At 31.7% G+C, this 18,301-nt stretch overlaps 1 protein-coding gene and 1 long non-coding RNA gene across 2 annotated transcripts; one reads left to right on the top strand and one right to left on the bottom strand.

Moving 5' to 3' along the window:
• The first annotated feature begins 3,072 nt into the window (after positions 1-3,072).
• Positions 3,073-3,712, top strand: LOC110280650 (uncharacterized). The gene is made up of 3 exons (XR_002374943.2): positions 3,073-3,394; positions 3,514-3,576; positions 3,683-3,712. It is a non-coding gene; the product is annotated as an uncharacterized LOC110280650 (long non-coding RNA).
• Positions 3,713-10,237: 6,525 nt separating this feature from the next.
• On the bottom strand, positions 10,238-17,861 carry LOC107483614 (uncharacterized). The gene is made up of 16 exons (XM_016104230.1): positions 17,744-17,861; positions 17,540-17,677; positions 17,281-17,379; positions 17,162-17,191; positions 16,872-17,037; positions 16,573-16,748; positions 16,091-16,162; positions 15,930-15,980; positions 15,382-15,820; positions 15,216-15,256; positions 15,076-15,147; positions 14,914-14,964; positions 14,366-14,804; positions 13,312-14,240; positions 12,005-13,213; positions 10,238-11,898 (listed from the first exon to the last, which is right to left on the bottom strand). Exons 1-16 carry the CDS (start codon positions 17,859-17,861, stop codon positions 10,238-10,240), a joined length of 5,691 nt encoding a protein of 1,896 aa, XP_015959716.1.
• Between the last annotated feature and the right edge of the window lie 440 nt (positions 17,862-18,301).

The following is an 18,301-nucleotide window of genomic DNA, read 5'->3' as shown; positions in this document are numbered from 1 at the left end:
CACCTTGTCTGTGGTATTCCGAGTAGGATCCTGGGAATCCGGAAAGTCTCACCTTGTCTGTGGTATTCCGAGTAGGAATCCGGTAATGAATGACTGTGACGTACTTCAAACTTGCAAGTGCTGGGCGTTAGTGACAGACGCAGAAGAATCAAAAGAACCTCTAAGGGGATAAAAAGAACAAGTTATGCAGAGAGAAAGCCAAATACACGTATATATATCACTGTACAAAAAAATAACCCAGTAACCACTTCGTTTCAGGGGTCCAGACGCCTAACGAGATGTCTCTCGACCTGCATCTGAAACATAGTATGGGGTGAGAAGCAGAGGTTCTCAGTATGGTAAAGGTGCCAAACACATAATATATAAGGTCCTGGAAATGCCAAAGGCAATCCTAGAACTCCGACACTCAGATTATAGAGCTTAAAGTATTAAACAGTAGCTATAAAAGGTGGTTTACTAAGAGTATCTGAACCTAACTTAACTTAATTCTAAATCTAAGTCCCGTACTGCCATTCCTCCATACCTCCATCTCCGTCAGCATTTCACAGACAAATAAATAGATAAAGGCAAGCACAAGAAGGTTACATGTACTGCAGGTAACAATATACATTTAACATGGCAAGTACACTTAGGCATACCCATCTTCATGATCTTCAAGTTGTTCTTGACAAGTCTTCTTGTTTGATCTTGATGATTTCTTGTTTTATGTCTTTTGTTGTTTTGCATGTGCACTTTTGCATTCATATTTTCCATGCATTAAAGATTTCTAAGTTTGGTGTCTTGCATGTTTTCGTTGCATCAAAAATTTTTTCAAAATAATGTTCTTGATGTTCATCATGATCTTCAAAGTGTTCTTGGTGTTCATCTTGACATTCATAGCATTCTTGCATGCATCTTGTGTCTTGATCCAAAATTTTCATGTTTTGGGTCATTTTTGTGTTTTTCATTCAATATTTAAAAAAAAAAAATATCTTTTCCTTATTTTCCTCCAAATTTTTGAAATTTTGGGTTGACTTGGTCAAAAATTTTTAAAATTAGTTGTTTCTTACAAGTCAAGTCAAGATTTCAATTTTAAAAATCTTATCTTTTCAAAATCTTTTTCAAAAATCATATCTTTTTCATTTTTTTTATAAATTTCGAAAATTTCAAAAATCTTTTTCAAAATATTTTCAAAATCTTTTTCTTATCTTTATATCAAATTTTTCGAAAATTAAGCTAACAATTAATGTGATTGGTTCAAAAATTTGAAGTTTGTTACTTTCTTGTTAAGAAAGGTTCAATCTTTAAATTCTAGAATCTTATCTTGTAGTTTCTTGTTAGTTAAGTAATTTTTTTTTTAAAATTAAATCTTTTTCAAAATATCTTTTTCAAATATATATTTTTATCTTTTATCTTATCTTTTTCAAAAATTTTATCTTTTTCAAAATTTGATTTCAAAATATCTTATCTAACTTCTTATCTTCTTATCTTTTTCAAAATTTGATTTCAATTCTTTTTCAATCAACTAACTAACTTTTTGTTTGTTTCTTATCTTTTTCAAAACCACCTAACTATTTTTCCCTCTCTAATTTTCGAAAATTTTCCCTCTCTTTTTCAAAAATTCTTTTTGTTTTAAATTTTAATTTTAATTATATTTTGTCTTTGATTTTCGAAAATTACTAACCTTTTTTTTCAAAAACCATTTTCGAAATCTTCCTTCTCTTTTCTTCTTCTATTTAATTATTTAATTACTAACACTTCTCCTCATCTCTCTTCATCCAAAAATCCGAATCTCCATCTCCATTCTTCTATCCCCTTTCTTCTTCTACTAACATAAAGGAATCTCTATACTGTGACATAGAGGATTCCTCTTTCTTTTCTTGTTTTCTTCTCTTTCATATGAGCAGCAACAGGGAAAAAGGCACTCTTGTTGAAGTTGATCCAGAACCTGAAAGGACTCTGAAGAGAAAATTAAGAGAAGCTAAATTACAACAATCCAGAAACAACCTTTCAGAAATTTTCGAACAAGAGAAGGACATGGCAGCCGAAAATAATAATAATAATAATGCAAGGAGAATGCTTGGTGACTTCACAAAGCAGAAGAATCAAGGGATTCTATTCCTACAGACGCAAAAGAATCAAGGGATTCTATTCCAGTAGGAGCGGGAACCAACCAGTGATTAGCCGTACTGTGAGAGAGTGCGTGAGCATTAGTTTTCACTGCGAGGATGGGATGTAGTCATCAGCCATGTGTGATGCCTCCAGACGATTAGCCGTGCAGTGACAGTGCATAGGATCATTTTCCCGAGAGGATTGAAAGTAGCCACCGCTGATGGTGAACCCCTATACACAGCTTGCCATGGAAAGGAGTAAGAAGGATTGAGTTGAAGCAGTAGGAGAGCAGGCGTCCTTGAGCCATACAGTATCTCCATTCGCTTATCTGAAATTCCCACCAATAAATCTGCATGAGTATTCTATCCCTTTTATTATTTATTTTCTTATTTCTATTTTCAAAATCCATAAACCAATTTAATCTACCTAACTGAGATTTACAAGGTGACCATAGCTTGCTTCATACCAACAATCTCTGTGGGATCGACCCTTACTCACGTAAGGTTTATTACTTGGACGACCCAGTACACTTGCTGGTTAGTTGAACGGAGTTGTGTCCACTCGTGCCAATTTCTAAATTCCATAATTTTACAATGAGTGCAACTCAAAGAATAGTGATCACAATTTCGTCCACCACCTTTCCTCTATGAATTTCGCTGAGCACACCAAGTGTTCGACGGTTTGCTTATTTGTTGGTTTGACCTAACATGCACATCAAATGTTTGTTAATTAGTCTCAGTAGATAATTAGGTAGATATGTGTGCTCAATGTTGTGTTTGTGCAGATGAGGTGTTTGATCTAATGACTGAACTGCTTTTGATCTAATTGTAGTGCTATTAGTGATAGTTGAGAGTGCCTTAACTTGTCAACTTTTACTTTGTCTTCATTAGTACTTAGCTTCATATTCTTAGATGCACTTGCGTATATTGTCACAATTAATAACATAACATTTTAAGATATGGCGCACGGCTAACTTGAATTCTGATCTAAAATGACATTTTACTTATTAATTATTATTGATTGTGAGCACAGTTCATGTGTGTCGACATATAAGTCCGTTTAGTTGATTTTCATGTCTATGCTTTATGTTAGGCTAACATCAATTTCATGCTTCAAGAGGCATTGTTCTAATTCACGGTTACGTGACCTTTATGAGGCATGCGTCTCAAAGCATTCCACATAATTGTCTCAAATTCCTAAATATTTCAAGGGATCTTCAGATGAGTTCATTGATGCCAACATTCAACTCGCATTGGCTGTTGTGAAAAAGCTCCAGGAGAAACAGGAGACCCGAGCTTGCTTAGTAAGAAGATGCATTATTTTCGTCCCATCCTTACTTAGAAGAAATATTTATTTTTATGAATAAATTTTCACCTTTTGTTTTTCTGGAGAAGATCTTATGATATATGTTCCTGGTTGTAGGTCTTCCCTGATAAGCCAGAAAAGCGCAGAGCCTCCGAGTTGTTCAAATCAGCTCTAGATTCGGTAATGAAAATACACTTATTATGATTTTTCTCCATCTTTCTAATGGATTTATCTTATTTTCCTGCATCTTTCTTATTTTGAAGTGTCATTTTTGTTGTGCATTCAGATTGATGGCATTACCATTGGTTCCTTAGATATGTCCATGCTGGACCTATGACTTCATTTTTCCGATCCGTTAGGAGCACCCTTGATTTTGATTTTGAAGATGAAAATGAAGGTTTGTTCTTTGGGGAAAATGGCATTAGGATATTGTACTAAGTCAATAATTTTTTCCAAATTATCATGTTCAAAACTTAGGGATGAGAGAATGTATCAAAAATTCAAAATTAATAATAATGCACGATGACTTGATACTTGAACTGCAGATAGATGGAAGTCTAATAAGCCTCCATCTCTCTACATATTCCTTAACTGCAGTATGCGTGAACTTGCAAATATAGAGAAGTATGTGGTATGGTGTCTCTGCCATTTGGAATATTTCTTGAACCTCTTTTCACTTTTAATATTTGATGTGCTTATTGAATTTTGCTATTCCTTATTTGCATTGGGTTGTTGTTGGCTTATTCATTTGGTCCCTTTAAGCTGCTGGAAGCACCCCACAACTGGTGGCAAGAAGCATGAGCACCTGAAATTGCTTCTGTGCAGATTGAATGGAGTGTCAGGAGTGGCTCGTTAAGGAATGTTGATTCTGCTCGTGTTTCGATCTCTAGCACCTTAAAGTATGATGATTCAAAGAAATGGTTGGTACTCTTAGCCTTCTGTAATATTGGGTTCTTGGGTAGAACAATCCAAGATATAGTTTTCTTCAATTATCAATCTAAACAACTTGGTTTTGAAGACTTTAGTTCCTGATTTTTTACTAGATTGGCTTGTTCTTTATATTAATGCTGCAGTTATGTTTACCTCACAGAGCTGGAAAAGACTGAACAATTGTTCTCATTGGCCTTTTCTTTTCATAAAACTTGTTTGTTTGGTCTTTTATTTCTGAGAATTAATAAATTATATATTGAAATATTTTCATATTGTACTGATCATGGTTAGTCCTTATGCATTCAATTGACATAATTTTCATTAGGATGTTGAGTAATGAGTTTTTTTGTGCCATAACAAAGTAAATAACTTTCATTATTGACATTTTTTCATGTATTTTTCACTGTTGTATACTTTTACTGACATGCAGTACTTTGAAATATTTTTAAGCAAGAAGTGTAGCCCTTTTCCAATTGCATTAAGAGATATAAAGCAACACGACATTACTCAAAGCATGTGCGGGCTACTGGTTGATTGGCTTGTATAGATTTGCATAATGTAATTTTTTCATATAATACAATGTTATGAATTATAGCTGATAAATTTAGTACGGTTGAACAATACACAGAGGATTATAATTGATGTATCAATACATGTTGTTTATATTTTGAATTATATTGACTTGCTTGTTTATAGTACTTTTCTTTTAGTTTGATAATACGATGAATTTGTTTATTTTTTGAAATATTATAACTATTCAAATACAAATTAGATAAAAATTTGTATTTATTAAATTTATATTTATTTTGTATGGAAACAGGTTTATTTTATAGTTAAAAAATCTAAAAAAATTTTATTTTATCTTACAGACAGATTTACAGACAGATTTTCTGTTTGTATTCAGAGTTTGGAGTGGTTTTCCAAGGCTCTAATTACCGACGAAAAATCTGTCGGAAAATCTGTCTGTAATTACAGACAGAAAATTCATCAAAAAATCTGTCTATAATTACAGACGAAAAATTCGTCGAAAAATCTGTCTGTAATTACCAACTGAAAATCCGTCGGAAAGTTCGACGCTTAAGGGAAATGGATGGAGAATTTACAGAGGAAAAATCCGTCGAAAACTGGTAAAAATTCGTCGGTAATTTCGTCAGTAACAAAAAATCTGTCTGTAATATAGATCAAATATGTCTGTAAATCTGTCTGTATTAAGCAATTTTCTAATTGTACCTGCAGCCTTTACTGGTGTTCTCCCTTAGCTTCTAGTCAAGTACCAATTATTGGTATAGAAATTCAATTACCTTTAGGACTTCTTCCTCCTTCCTCTCAGAATACTCATACTATGCAAATCAAGTCTAAAACAAAAGCTCATCCCCATACGACTTATAATGTTGCTCTTTATGATAAAATTATTGATCCTAATTTTTTCTTTCATGTACCAAGAATAGTCAAATAGGCTTCAACCTTAACTCATTAGAGGAAGGCTATGGAGTATGAATTTAATGCTTTGAAGAAATGCAAAACATGGGAACTTACTATCCCTACTTCTAATTCTGTTGTTGCTGGTTTTAAATGGGTTTTGTTTTGAAAAAGAATCCCTAAGGCCAAATTCTACGATATAAAGCTAGACTAGTGGCCAAGGAATTTTATCAACGAAAAGGGCTTGATTTTGATCAAACTTTTAGTCTTGTGGTTAAACCACAAATGATTAGAATTGTGATTTCAATTGCTTTAACAAGAGGTTGGATTCTAAGACGGATTGATTTTGATAATGCGTTTTTAAATGGTGACTGTCTAAAACAATATATATGGAGTAACTGCAGGGATTTATAGCATCTAATCCTCACTTAGTGTGTTGTCTGAAGAAGGCTATCTATAGTTTAAAACAAGTACCAAGCGCTTGGTTTGTAACCCTCTCTAAAACATTAAGAGATTTTGGCTTTTTTAGTACAAAATATGATCCTTTACTCTTCATTCGACACACTAATTCTTTTGTTACATATCTTCTTGCATATGTAGATGACCTTTTGATAATTGGAGATAATCCTCAAAAATTACAAAATATTATCATGCAACTGAATTTAATTTTTTCTTTAAAAGATTTAGACAAATTTAATTATTTTCTAGGACCGGAAGCAATGCATACAAATGATAATCAGATTCTATTGATACCACAGAAGTATGCTATTGACTTATCAACTAAAACTAACATGCTAACTGCTAACACAATCCCTACTTCTATGATTTCATCAATCAAATTAAGTAATGATGACTGTGACCCTTTGATGATCCTAAGTAGTACAGGTCTAAGTAGTACAGGTCTATTGTTGGAGTATTGCAATATTTAACCTTAACAAGACTAGACATTACATTTGCTGTAAGCAAAGTATATCAGTACATGCACAATTAAATCATTGGAAAGATATGAAAATAATCCTATGCCATATAAAAGGTACTTGAACCAAGGAGTGTTATTTACAAAAAGCACTGATTTTCGTCGACTCTCTTTTGCAGTTGCAAATTAGGGTGCTGATGTATGTTGATGATAGAAGATCGATGACAGGCTACTATATGTACCTTAGAAGGAATCTAATTGCCTGGAAATACAATAAACAACAAGCTATTAGCAGGTCCAATACAGAGGCAAAGTTTTGCACTTTGGCAGTTGTGCAATCTGAACTTGTATGGACTCAGAATCTGCCCCTACAAGAAAAGCATTGAGTACCATTGGATTTACCGTTAGATTTATCCAATAAATCCACTAGTAATAAAGTTAGCGTCGTTTTGGAGTTGACGGTATAAATGTCACCGAAAAACTGCTTACCGATGAATTTTTTTCCGTTCACCGCTAATTAACGGTAGATTTTCTATCGGTTTTTTCAATGGATTTGTTGAGACTAAGTTGATGATTACCGTCGAATTACTCGGACGATAACTTTGGTGCTATTTCACGTGTTTAGGTGCTAAGTTATTATCGGATTAATCCGACGATAAATCCAACGGCAATATTTTTTTTAGTACAGTTAATTAAGTTACAATAAGTAGTCAAATTAAAATTCTTGCTAACAAAATTGTCAGCGAGAATTTAAAATTAGCAGAAGTCAACAAATTATTTTATTAAAAATAAATAGTATGAATACAATAAAATGTCACAGAAATAGAGTACAATGAAATAGACAAATAAAAAAATAAAACCTAAATCCCTACAGATCTCGGTAATCGTCGTCGTCGTCTCGGTATCTATATCTAATTTATTAAATATAATTTTATATTTTTTTGTTCACATCTTAGCATCTTAAATTTACAAACAAACAGAATTCACCGATAACCAGCGGTTAGGTTTTTCTGGGCTTTGATGTGAAAGAGGATAATGATTAGTTATTTAGTTATGAATATTTGTGGTGGAGTTAGTTAATGAGTGTGTGATAAATATCTAGTGACATATATATATATATATATATATATATCAGATTTTATTCACTCTACAGAAATATGAAAAACACTTCACATTTTGCATTTTGTTTCCAATGTTACTCTTCTTCAATAGCTTTGGTTTTCTCTAATAATTCACATTCTTGATCTTCAAAAAGCTTCTGTTCCCAGATCTTCACATGATACATGCATGCCAAGAAAAATAGTTCAATTCGGCTGAATCCTTCGATTCAGAGAAAATAATACGTGCAATTGAGTAATGAGAATAGAAATTTTAATATTAATTTGTATTACGGTATGATTTTCATTGAATTAAAATTATAGGTTTAGTTTANAGATACAGATAGTAACGGAGCTTGAAAAAAAATTTTAGGAGGTCAGATAAAAAATAATTGTTAAGATGTTTTTGATATGGACCCATTTAAAATAAGTTCGTCTAGACCCATTTAAAATAAGTTCGTCTAACATCATCTCTCTAATTTGGGTGATATTGCTAAATTTGAAGCCGTTTTCTAGGGTCTCATTCCAAAGAATTAAAGTCAAACTCATCAGATGCAACTCTTTAAATTTTGAAGGTTGTATTTCACATTTTTCGTGATTTATTAAAGTAGAAGAACTATCTACAGATGTTGATATTGTAAAAGTTATATGTTTTCCTTCTTGAATATTAGCCTTCCTTCTAAAAATGCATCAATTCTTTGATTTTCCATAATTATTTTGTATAAAAATTTGAATATATATCGTATAAAATATGTAAAAAAAATTAGAAGGACAAATATTAAAATTTATAATATTTATTGAATTTTTTTATTAATTTATATAAATACAATAATATCAATACTTATTGAATATTCTAATATTTTTTATCATATAAAAAATTAAATTAAAAAACAATAAAATATTAAATAATATTAAATTACATAAATAAAAAATACCTAATTTTTTATATTTAAACTCATAGGTAAAAGGAGTGTTGTTTATTGAATAGAGAACTGTAAAATACAAATACACTCAATTCAGTCCAAATCCAATAAAGTTTGAATGTTTAAAACTAAAAACTATTGTGCAATAAAAACAAAAAATAAAAATTAAATTTTAGTATTTTAAGTCATATTAAAATATTTGAGCCAACTAAATTATTTTTTATTTTCTAGGGGGCATAGCCCCTTGTCTTAATTAAGCTCCGCCTGGATACAGTTACATTTTTTTCATGGTATAAATAGCTTTAATTTTATAGTATAATCGGAAAATTCCCTCCTTAATTAAAATGGCCTCATTAGAGAATTGATCCTTAATCCCACACGTTTAATACTTTATTCTCAAAATCAACGTATAAATTCACCGACTCCATTTCTTTAATCAAAGTTAGACAAAAACCTAAAAATAGGTAAGCAAACAAACCATTCCCCATTTAGCTTTAATCCTATTCGTTTTCCTCAAAAAATTCGCTGGCTGATTTATTATTAGTAAAGTTATCATATCTTAAATGAGTTTTTAGGAGGTCAATAGTTTTTTGGCCAACATGTTGATAATACTTATAAAAGTGATGTAAATTAGAAAATATGGATTTTGTTAGATAATTGATTTTTTCGGCTAATAATCAGCCAAACAAATATTAAAGGAAGAAAAAGAAAAATTAAAAAATGTACCAATCTTTTGTTAAAAAAAAAATCTTAATATTTTCGATTATATATATTTTGGGTTTCATACGGGACAATCATATATTGGCTTGTTGTGAAAGCATGCCAACGTGCGATTATTCTTAATGTTACATCGGATTAAATAAGCAACCATCATTTTTGGATGTGTTCTCCGAATAACTTTATTTTGTTTTATTATATATATTACACTTACACATAGTATGGGCGAAATCTCAATATGTAATGGGTCATGCTGACATGGCTTATCAAGAAAGCTGAACATGGCAAAATATATATACTTTGTTTTGGAGGCTGAGGATTGGAATTGTGAAGAAAGTATCCGTTATCTTTAACTTAAGAAAATGTGGTATCTAGCACACCTTCATCATTATAATATCACGTAAACGTATACATGCACGTACGGATTTAATACTATTTTTCAAATGATGAACTAAATTACTGCTTTAATTTATTACATTATAGAACAAATTTTAATTACAAAAACGCATAGGATTTTGCTGAATTTTTTTTTAATATGTGCTATATATAATTGCACACTCAACACATAGACGACAAATTAAACAAACCATAATCTCTACTTGAAATTGACAATAAACATTAAATTAACTCTAATAAAAATTATTAAAAAAAATAACATAATGCAAGCGAACACTCAAAAATAAAATATCTATGTAGTTACTGACTATAAAAAAATTCCTACAACCTAAAAAAAAAGAAAAGTCGCAAAAAAATATGCATAAAAAAAGAAAGAAAAGTCGCAAAAAAATATGCAATAACATCCGAATTGTACAAAAGCATAAAAACTTTAAAGCACATCGTTAGAGATTCTGAAAAACTTCCCTATACACAACATTTAAGGTAGAATCATCACTTAGTGATCCATTATTCTTTATCAAAACTCTCAAACCCTCTCTAGACTTCACCCTAGACAACGCAACATATAATTGTCCGTGTGTAAAAACAAGTCTAGGTAAGTATAAACCAACTTTACTCAAAGTTTGACCTTGAGATTTATTTATGGTCATTGCAAAAGAGACTACCAAAGGAAATTGTCTACGTTGAAACCTGAAAGGTAGAGTTTCATTATTCGGAGCCATATTCATGCGTGGAATGAGAACTACTTCACCACACTTGTCTCCCGTCAAGATGTTGCATTCAATTACATGATTTCCAAGTCTACGAACCTGTAATCGAGTACCATTGCAAAGTCCATTGCTTTGGTCTATATTCCTTAGAAGCATCACAGGTACACCAATTTTGAGTTTCAACTGATGGTTGGGCAAACCTGAGCAATTTATCGAATTTAGAACATCAGTTGTAATAGCATCCAACTCGTATTCCATGTTGCCCTCTTCAGCACATAATGAGTCTGAACTAAGATAAACTTTTTCATCACTATTAATAAATTCCATAATTGTGTTATTGACCTCATGGACAACTTCAAGAGTGGGTGCCAGAATCGTGCGCTCCTTGAAATAATTAATGTTATCCAAGTTCATCAATAACCCTGTGTAGACAAATGTAACCAAATTCTGAAACCCATCATCAGTATCATCAATAAGTATGTCTTTAGGGATGACTACTTCTGACTCACCATCTGTTGAATCACCTGCCAATCCATTCCCAATTTGAATTAACCAATCTGCAAAAACTTTGATATCATCATCAACTTCAACCATACCACCAACAGTAAGCCTCATATTCTTTGAAAGCTTTAAGACTGTGCAAAAATCCCATAGATAAGATGAACTAATGCATGCTTGCACAATATCTTGCCGTGAACCCATAGGTATTACTGGAAGAATCTGCCTGAAGTCTCCGCCAAGTACAACAACTTTGCCACCAAATGGAAGGTTTGGATTAAACGATGGCTGAAAGCGAAGAATGTCTTTTAGAGACTTGTCAAGAGCTTCGTAACAATACTTACTTAACATTGGTGCCTCATCCCATATAATAAGCTTTGCTTTACAAATAAGTTTACAAAGAGGTGTTCCCGGCTTTATGTTGCATATAGAGTCCTCATTGATGCTTAACGGTATTTTAAATCTTGAGTGAGCAGTACGACCATTAGGAAGTAGTAAAGAAGCAATGCCACTTGAAGCAACATTAAGAACAATGTTCCCACCACATCTAAGATAAGCAGAAAGAGTATTCCAGATGAACGTCTTGCCAGTACCACCATAACCATATAGAAAGAAAAATCCGCCGCGATCATTGTTTACGGAATCAACAATGGTGTCAAATGCAGATCGTTGCTCATCTGTCATGGTCTTTAGAGATTGCATATATTGCTGCTTAAGCAAAGAACGATCAAAATTAACCTCGTCCAACAATAAGCGATCTTCTAAACCATGAAAAAGATCTAATGATGGGTAGGGCATCGCTGGAAACTCTTTAAGAGACCTTCCATTAGCTTGCATCTTGTCTTCAATTTTTGCAAGGGTCAAGTTCATGATATGCTCGTCAGACAAATGAAGATCTATACAAAAATATAATTTTTATATTAATACATGTAGCAACTTCAAGATAATAACATATCAATAAATAAATTAAAACCATAAATTGTACAATTTTTAACTAAATACCTTGAACATGATGAATTCTTCTTTGCTCAAATAAAATATCCTCAGATAATTCTTTATAGCATCTTTCTAAAACAAAATCTGGACATGCTATGTTGTTTGATATCAGAAGCATGACAAAAAGGTCACGAACATAGTTGGCTGAAGCCCAAGTACTTTCTTCAAGAATAGCATCAACAAAAAGGTCACGAACATAGTTTGCATAGCATGCTTCTTTGAAAGTGTTGTGTGTAACAACATCAACAGTGCGTATTTCCTCAAAACTGGTGCAACCTTTCTGAATGTTGAGAAGAAGTCTAAGATAATAATCCTCGCCATTACCTCTAGGAACATGTGTCAACCTACTAATAGAATAACCTTGTTTCCTTGGAATCCACATTGAAATATCGTCCTTCCATACAAATTTCTGTGGAAACTCACAATAGGTCAATGACCTAGCCAATGGAAAATATTTATTCACAACAAACCATGCTTGTAATTTAGTGAACTTCGCATCAACACGACTAAGGACATCCTGAATACCCTCGTATTCCTTGAAAATAACAGGATTCTCATCTGGTAGGTGAAATGGAAGTCTGATAACAGCAGGCTCCTTAACTTGAATATCATAACCATATAATCTCCAAGCAGCTTCACATGCAGAAATGTATCTACAATCATAATAGTTGTTAATCTCATCCACAATAGGAGGAGCATTACCATTAACTGATGTCTGGTAGAATGAAGCAGTAACACGATCATTTCCTTTGTGAACATACTTGAATAAATATTTGATGGCAGAAGTTTGGCAAGTATGCTCAACATTAATGTGACAACCATACCTTAATAACAAAGTTGGGTTGTACGGGACAATAAAAGAGTTATCAAGAGTTGCACCCTTTTTTATTATGGTGCGACCATTTTTTGGCCTACAATACTTTGGGAACCCAGCTTCATCAACAACAGTACGTTGTCTAAATTGTTTGGGAAAATATTTGGAGCACAAACCATTTACCATGCAAGGACTATTCTTGTTATACTTGCCACATGGACCATGAACCATGAATTTCTCAACAGCAGCATATAACTTAGGCCTTCGACGTTTATCGGGTATTTGTGCCGATATTAACTTATCTATATCATCAGGAGACCTAGGTTTTGAAAGAGGATGCATGAACAACAAAATATGAGCATGAGGAAGACCCCTCTTCTGAAATTCAATAGTGCATACATCTGAAAATAAAACCAAAACAGCAAAAGTTACTATAATGAAATGTAAATTAAAAAATTTGCAGTAAAACTTCACATTTTTTTTAAAAAAGAAGACTTACATCCAGAAATCTTTCCAAAAATATCACCATACTTAAAATCTCTGATTAAGTTGTTTAGCTTAATCTTAAAAACTCTTGATGTAATATCAGGACGATCTTCTGCTTTAAGGCCAGTACCAATTAATAAGCGCTTTATCTCATCCCATTCAGGATTGCATGTGATGGTGACAAAAAAACTTGGATAACCAAAATGCTTGCAAAGAGCAAATGCATCCTTGCAATTATTAAACATGTATCTAGGTCCACCCGTAAAAGTGTTTGGGAGAATTATTCTTTGACCACTTGAAACAGCATCTGCTTCACCTCTAACTAAAGACTCATGCAATAACTTGTACTTTTCAACCCTCAACTTTGGTTGGTTGAAACGAAGAAAACTAAGACACTCAGACTCTACCATAGTATATGCATCAACCAAGAACTGTTGGAACAACCTACGGGAGTTAAGCAGAATTGGTGACTCAGATGACCTCATTTGCAGTCGAAATGCAAAGAATTCCCTCATGCTTATTGTATTCCTCTTCTTTGAACCGTCAACATTGTATCGAGAAGCTGCTAAGATGCCTGTTCTATATCCATCCTCACCATATGGAAAAATAAGAGGATACTGCAAAGCCAAATACAATGGATGGATAACATCAATCTTCTTTAGTTGTTTTGATTTGGTTTCCAATATGATATCTCTGTCCAATAAAGAATCATCAATGTCACCAACTACCAATGCTGCAACTTCTGATGCAGTAGGCAAGTTGTATCGCCGACCATCTTTTTCCCTACGCCTAATCAGTTTTAACTTCATATCAAGAGAATGTGACTCGGTGAATCTATCCCGAGCATAACGGAACGACTGTGCCAAAGGATTATGCTCATCTAGCATATTTTTCAGCATACAAACTATATCATGTTCAAGATTACCCACCAAACTTACTGGGCTGAAAAAAAAAAAGAGAAAAGAAAATATGACAAACACAACATATTGATGGACCTTAAATGAGTAAGTGAATAAAGTTGATACTATAAAGAGTATGCTTTGTGTATACAAAAAAAAAAAACTTACAGAACAGCACTAATTCTGTTATGAATCTCGTTGTCCGTATCATAAATGTAGAGCTGTGCAAATCTTGGTTTTTCATTTGCTTGTGGAATAAGACTTCCGATTGAGTGATAGTTCTGGCCACTCAAAATAAATGACGGCGGACCGGAACCATTGTTAATTTTATGGTTAATCTTGCCAGCCATTGATGTGAATGAAAACATTGCATTAAATGCCCTTATGTTTTTTCGAAAGTATCGGCCCATTTCATCGTCCAAAAAATACAATGCTTTTAGATTATCTGGGGCCTGTTTCATTAGGGGCAACTCAACTTTGCCATCCATACAGCACAAACCAAAATGAGGAGTGACACTATTGATACTCTTTGAAAGTCTCTCATGATCCCACATCAAAGCTTTGCAATATATACATGTATGAGAAGGATCACCCGCATCCCAAAAAGCTTTAAAATAAAATTTTAATTTCATTAGCTAATATAATGTAAATTATATTTTGAATCATTTAATATATCTATATTTGTGTAACGAATTTTCAATCTAATGAAAACATACCTTCTTCATCAATAACTAAGCTGTCAATCTCGTATGCAGTCGCACTTTCATCTAAATAAAATATTAAAAAAATAATATATCTTGTTATGCTCTAGTCATAAATATTACTCCATTAAAATATAACTTAATAATGTTATAAATATTGATGAATTTAAATTTTACCAATGACATTGTCGTCTTGAAAATCAATAGAGTAATCACTTTCTAAATTAATGTCATCGAATACATCAACAACTGTAAAAAAATTGAAATAGAATAGTCATTTGTAATGCTGTGCTCATCTAGCATATTTTTCAGCATACAAACTATATCATGTTCAAGATTACCCACCGAACTTACTGGGCTGAAAAAAAAAAAGAGAAAAGAAAATATGACAAACACAACATATTGATGGACCTTAAATGAGTAAGTGAATAAAGTTGATACTATAAAGAGTATGCTTTGTGTATACAAAAAAAAAAAACTTACAGAACAGCACTAATTCTGTTATGAATCTCGTTGTCCGTATCATAAATGTAGAGCTGTGCAAATCTTGGTTTTTCATTTGCTTGTGGAATAAGACTTCCGATTGAGTGATAGTTCTGGCCACTCAAAATAAATGACGGCGGACCGGAACCATTGTTAATTTTATGGTTAATCTTGCCAGCCATTGATGTGAATGAAAACATTGCATTAAATGCCCTTATGTTTTTTCGAAAGTATCGGCCCATTTCATCGTCCAAAAAATACAATGCTTTTAGATTATCTGGGGCCTGTTTCATTAAGGGCAACTCAACTTTGCCATCCATACAGCACAAACCAAAATGAGGAGTGACACTATTGATACTCTTTGAAAGTCTCTCATGATCCCACATCAAAGCTTTGCAATATATACATGTATGAGAAGGATCACCCGCATCCCAAAAAGCTTTAAAATAAAATTTTAATTTCATTAGCTAATATAATGTAAATTATATTTTGAATCATTTAATATATCTATATTTGTGTAACGAATTTTCAATCTAATGAAAACATACCTTCTTCATCAATAACTAAGCTGTCAATCTCGTATGCAGTCGCACTTTCATCTAAATAAAATATTAAAAAAATAATATATCTTGTTATGCTCTAGTCATAAATTTACTCCATTAAAATATAACTTAATAATGTTATAAATATTGATGAATTTAAATTTTACCAATGATATTGTCGTCATGAAAATCAATAGAGTAATCACTTTCTAAATTAATGTCATCGAATACATCAACAACTGTAAAAAAATTGAAATAGAATAGTCATTTGTAATGCTATTGCTAAATAAATTGTTGGGTTTGGATGGGTTTTTTGGAATTATAAAAAATATTTTTTTGTTAAAAATGAATTACTTTCATATAATTTTAAATCTATTTAGATAAATCTTTTTAAAAAATTACTATTATCTAAAAAAACAAATTATTTACTTCTCCTAAAATTAACAATATATTGCTTTAGAAAAATTTAGCAAAAGACATTTCTAATACTTATAATTCTTTTTAAAAATTATTCAAATGTGCAATAACTTCTATCTATTTAACATTTTTTTTAAAAAGTAAAAAAAGTACTTTTTTCAAAAATCAATCCAAACCTTCCTAAAGTGAAATTTGAACAATTACTAAATTAGTCAAGTAAAAGTTGGAATACCTTCATGATGATATAAATCTGATACATTGGAATCATGAATTACATTATTTGCATTTTTAGAAGACTGTCCAAGGTCATGAACAGAAGATGTAAATAGCTTGTTGTTACTTCTACATACTTCTCTGATAATTGTATCTGTTTGCTTGGTGAATCTCTTGTGATTATGTATAATACAACTGAAAAAAGACATAAAAAAACTCAAACAAATAACTACAATGAATTTTTATTAAGCTAATTATTGGTTAGAGTGATAACAACATAAAAAAAATTAACATATAAAAAAAATTATAAATTCACACCTCTCCAAATTATTATTCATGCTTGAAGAGGTTATTATTTTATTGTTGCAAAATAGATAATCAGCACCATCAACGTAGGTAGGTTTATGACTTTTATCCTTTTGTAAATTTGCATTAGTGTTACTAAGGGTACATGATTTATATCTGCTGCTATTATTCCAACCTACTGTAACAAAATTAAACAAAATCCTTATTAACCAAAAGAATGATAAAAAAAAAACCTCAAAGAGAAACAGAATGGTTAATCAAAAAATTATTAATTACACTTTTATATTATGAGAAGTACAAACCATTTGTAACATCTAACAAAGGAGTTCCTACTGTAACAAAATTAAACAAAATCCTTATTAACCAAAAGAATGATAAAAAAAAACCTCAAAGAGATTAACGATAGCTTTTGTTGAGGAACATGTTCCCTTTAATGTAACTTTTTTCTTATCTCGGCTGCTGGAGATATTAGAACTCAAATTCACAGGATCATGAAAATTCACTTTAAACATTTGGTGACCTATATACACATAGTAAAAGGAATTAACAATACATTTGTAAAAGTAAATTAATATAATTAAAAGATATTTTACAATTGATTAACATGATCATTTTAAGCAACATGCTTTTCTTCTAAAGAGACACATGTATTATAAAATGTAACCAAATTTTATTATTACCTGTACAACTTGAATGACCTTTCTCAGTTGATATGAAGCGACTAATACTGTCATTTGAAACAGCTGAAGAAGTTCTCTTGAGAGGAAGCACGACTTGAGGTGAATGATCTTTTAGAGATGTATCAAGAAAATCAGAAACTACTTAAATAATGTGAATATGGGCATGAATATGTATAGTTGATGAAAAAATAACTTCAAACTTACAACTATATCTAAGAATATCATTGACATTCAAAGTATGGTTCAACCTCTTGCTTCTTAAAATGCTCATTCGCCTGGCTCTTGCAAGCTTGGGAGTCAATCGATAGTCTTCTAGTACCATGACTAATGAAACTAATGATAACAAATAAAATATGCAGATTATGATGATATTTTCCCAAGCAGTGCATAATACAATATACTAAGTAACTCTACAGGGGATGACTATTTATAATAATGTGAAAGAAAACATGGAAGATAAATTCACAGAAAGAAACTGAGGAAGAAATTTGCAGCTTTTACAAAAAAATGTGTATCAATTGGTTGTAGTTGGAAATGAACTCAAATAAAAGAAACATGAAGGCATGGTATAGTCTTTCCAAACCAAAACATTAAATGATTTAGAGTAAATAAGTATTATTGCCTGAATGTAATAAATGTAACTGATTCACATCTGACAATAATTAATACAGAATATAATACAACAATTTATATAACATATGATCTGATGATATATATGTGTAAATTACCAATAAGTACGCCAAAGAGAGTTGATGGTACTCC

Source organism: Arachis duranensis, chromosome 4, assembly GCF_000817695.3.
Source record: "Arachis duranensis cultivar V14167 chromosome 4, aradu.V14167.gnm2.J7QH, whole genome shotgun sequence".
In the NCBI taxonomy this organism is placed as follows: domain Eukaryota; kingdom Viridiplantae; phylum Streptophyta; class Magnoliopsida; order Fabales; family Fabaceae; genus Arachis; species Arachis duranensis.
The sequence above is the reverse complement of the archived record's forward strand: the minus strand, read 5'-3'. Positions and strand labels throughout refer to the sequence as shown.

Excerpts from the sequence above, each read along its gene's own strand:
- LOC107483614 (XM_016104230.1), bottom strand. The coding sequence starts at position 17,861 with ATGGTACTAGAAGACTATCGATTGACTCCCAAGCTTGCAAGAGCCAGG. Across the intron at positions 17,678-17,743 it reads TGATATTCTTAGATATAGTT|TTTCTGATTTTCTTGATACA; the intron begins GTAAGTTTGAAG and ends TTATTTAAGTAG. Across the intron at positions 14,965-15,075 it reads TCAAGACGACAATGTCATTG|ATGAAAGTGCGACTGCATAC; the intron begins GTAAAATTTAAA and ends TATTTTATTTAG.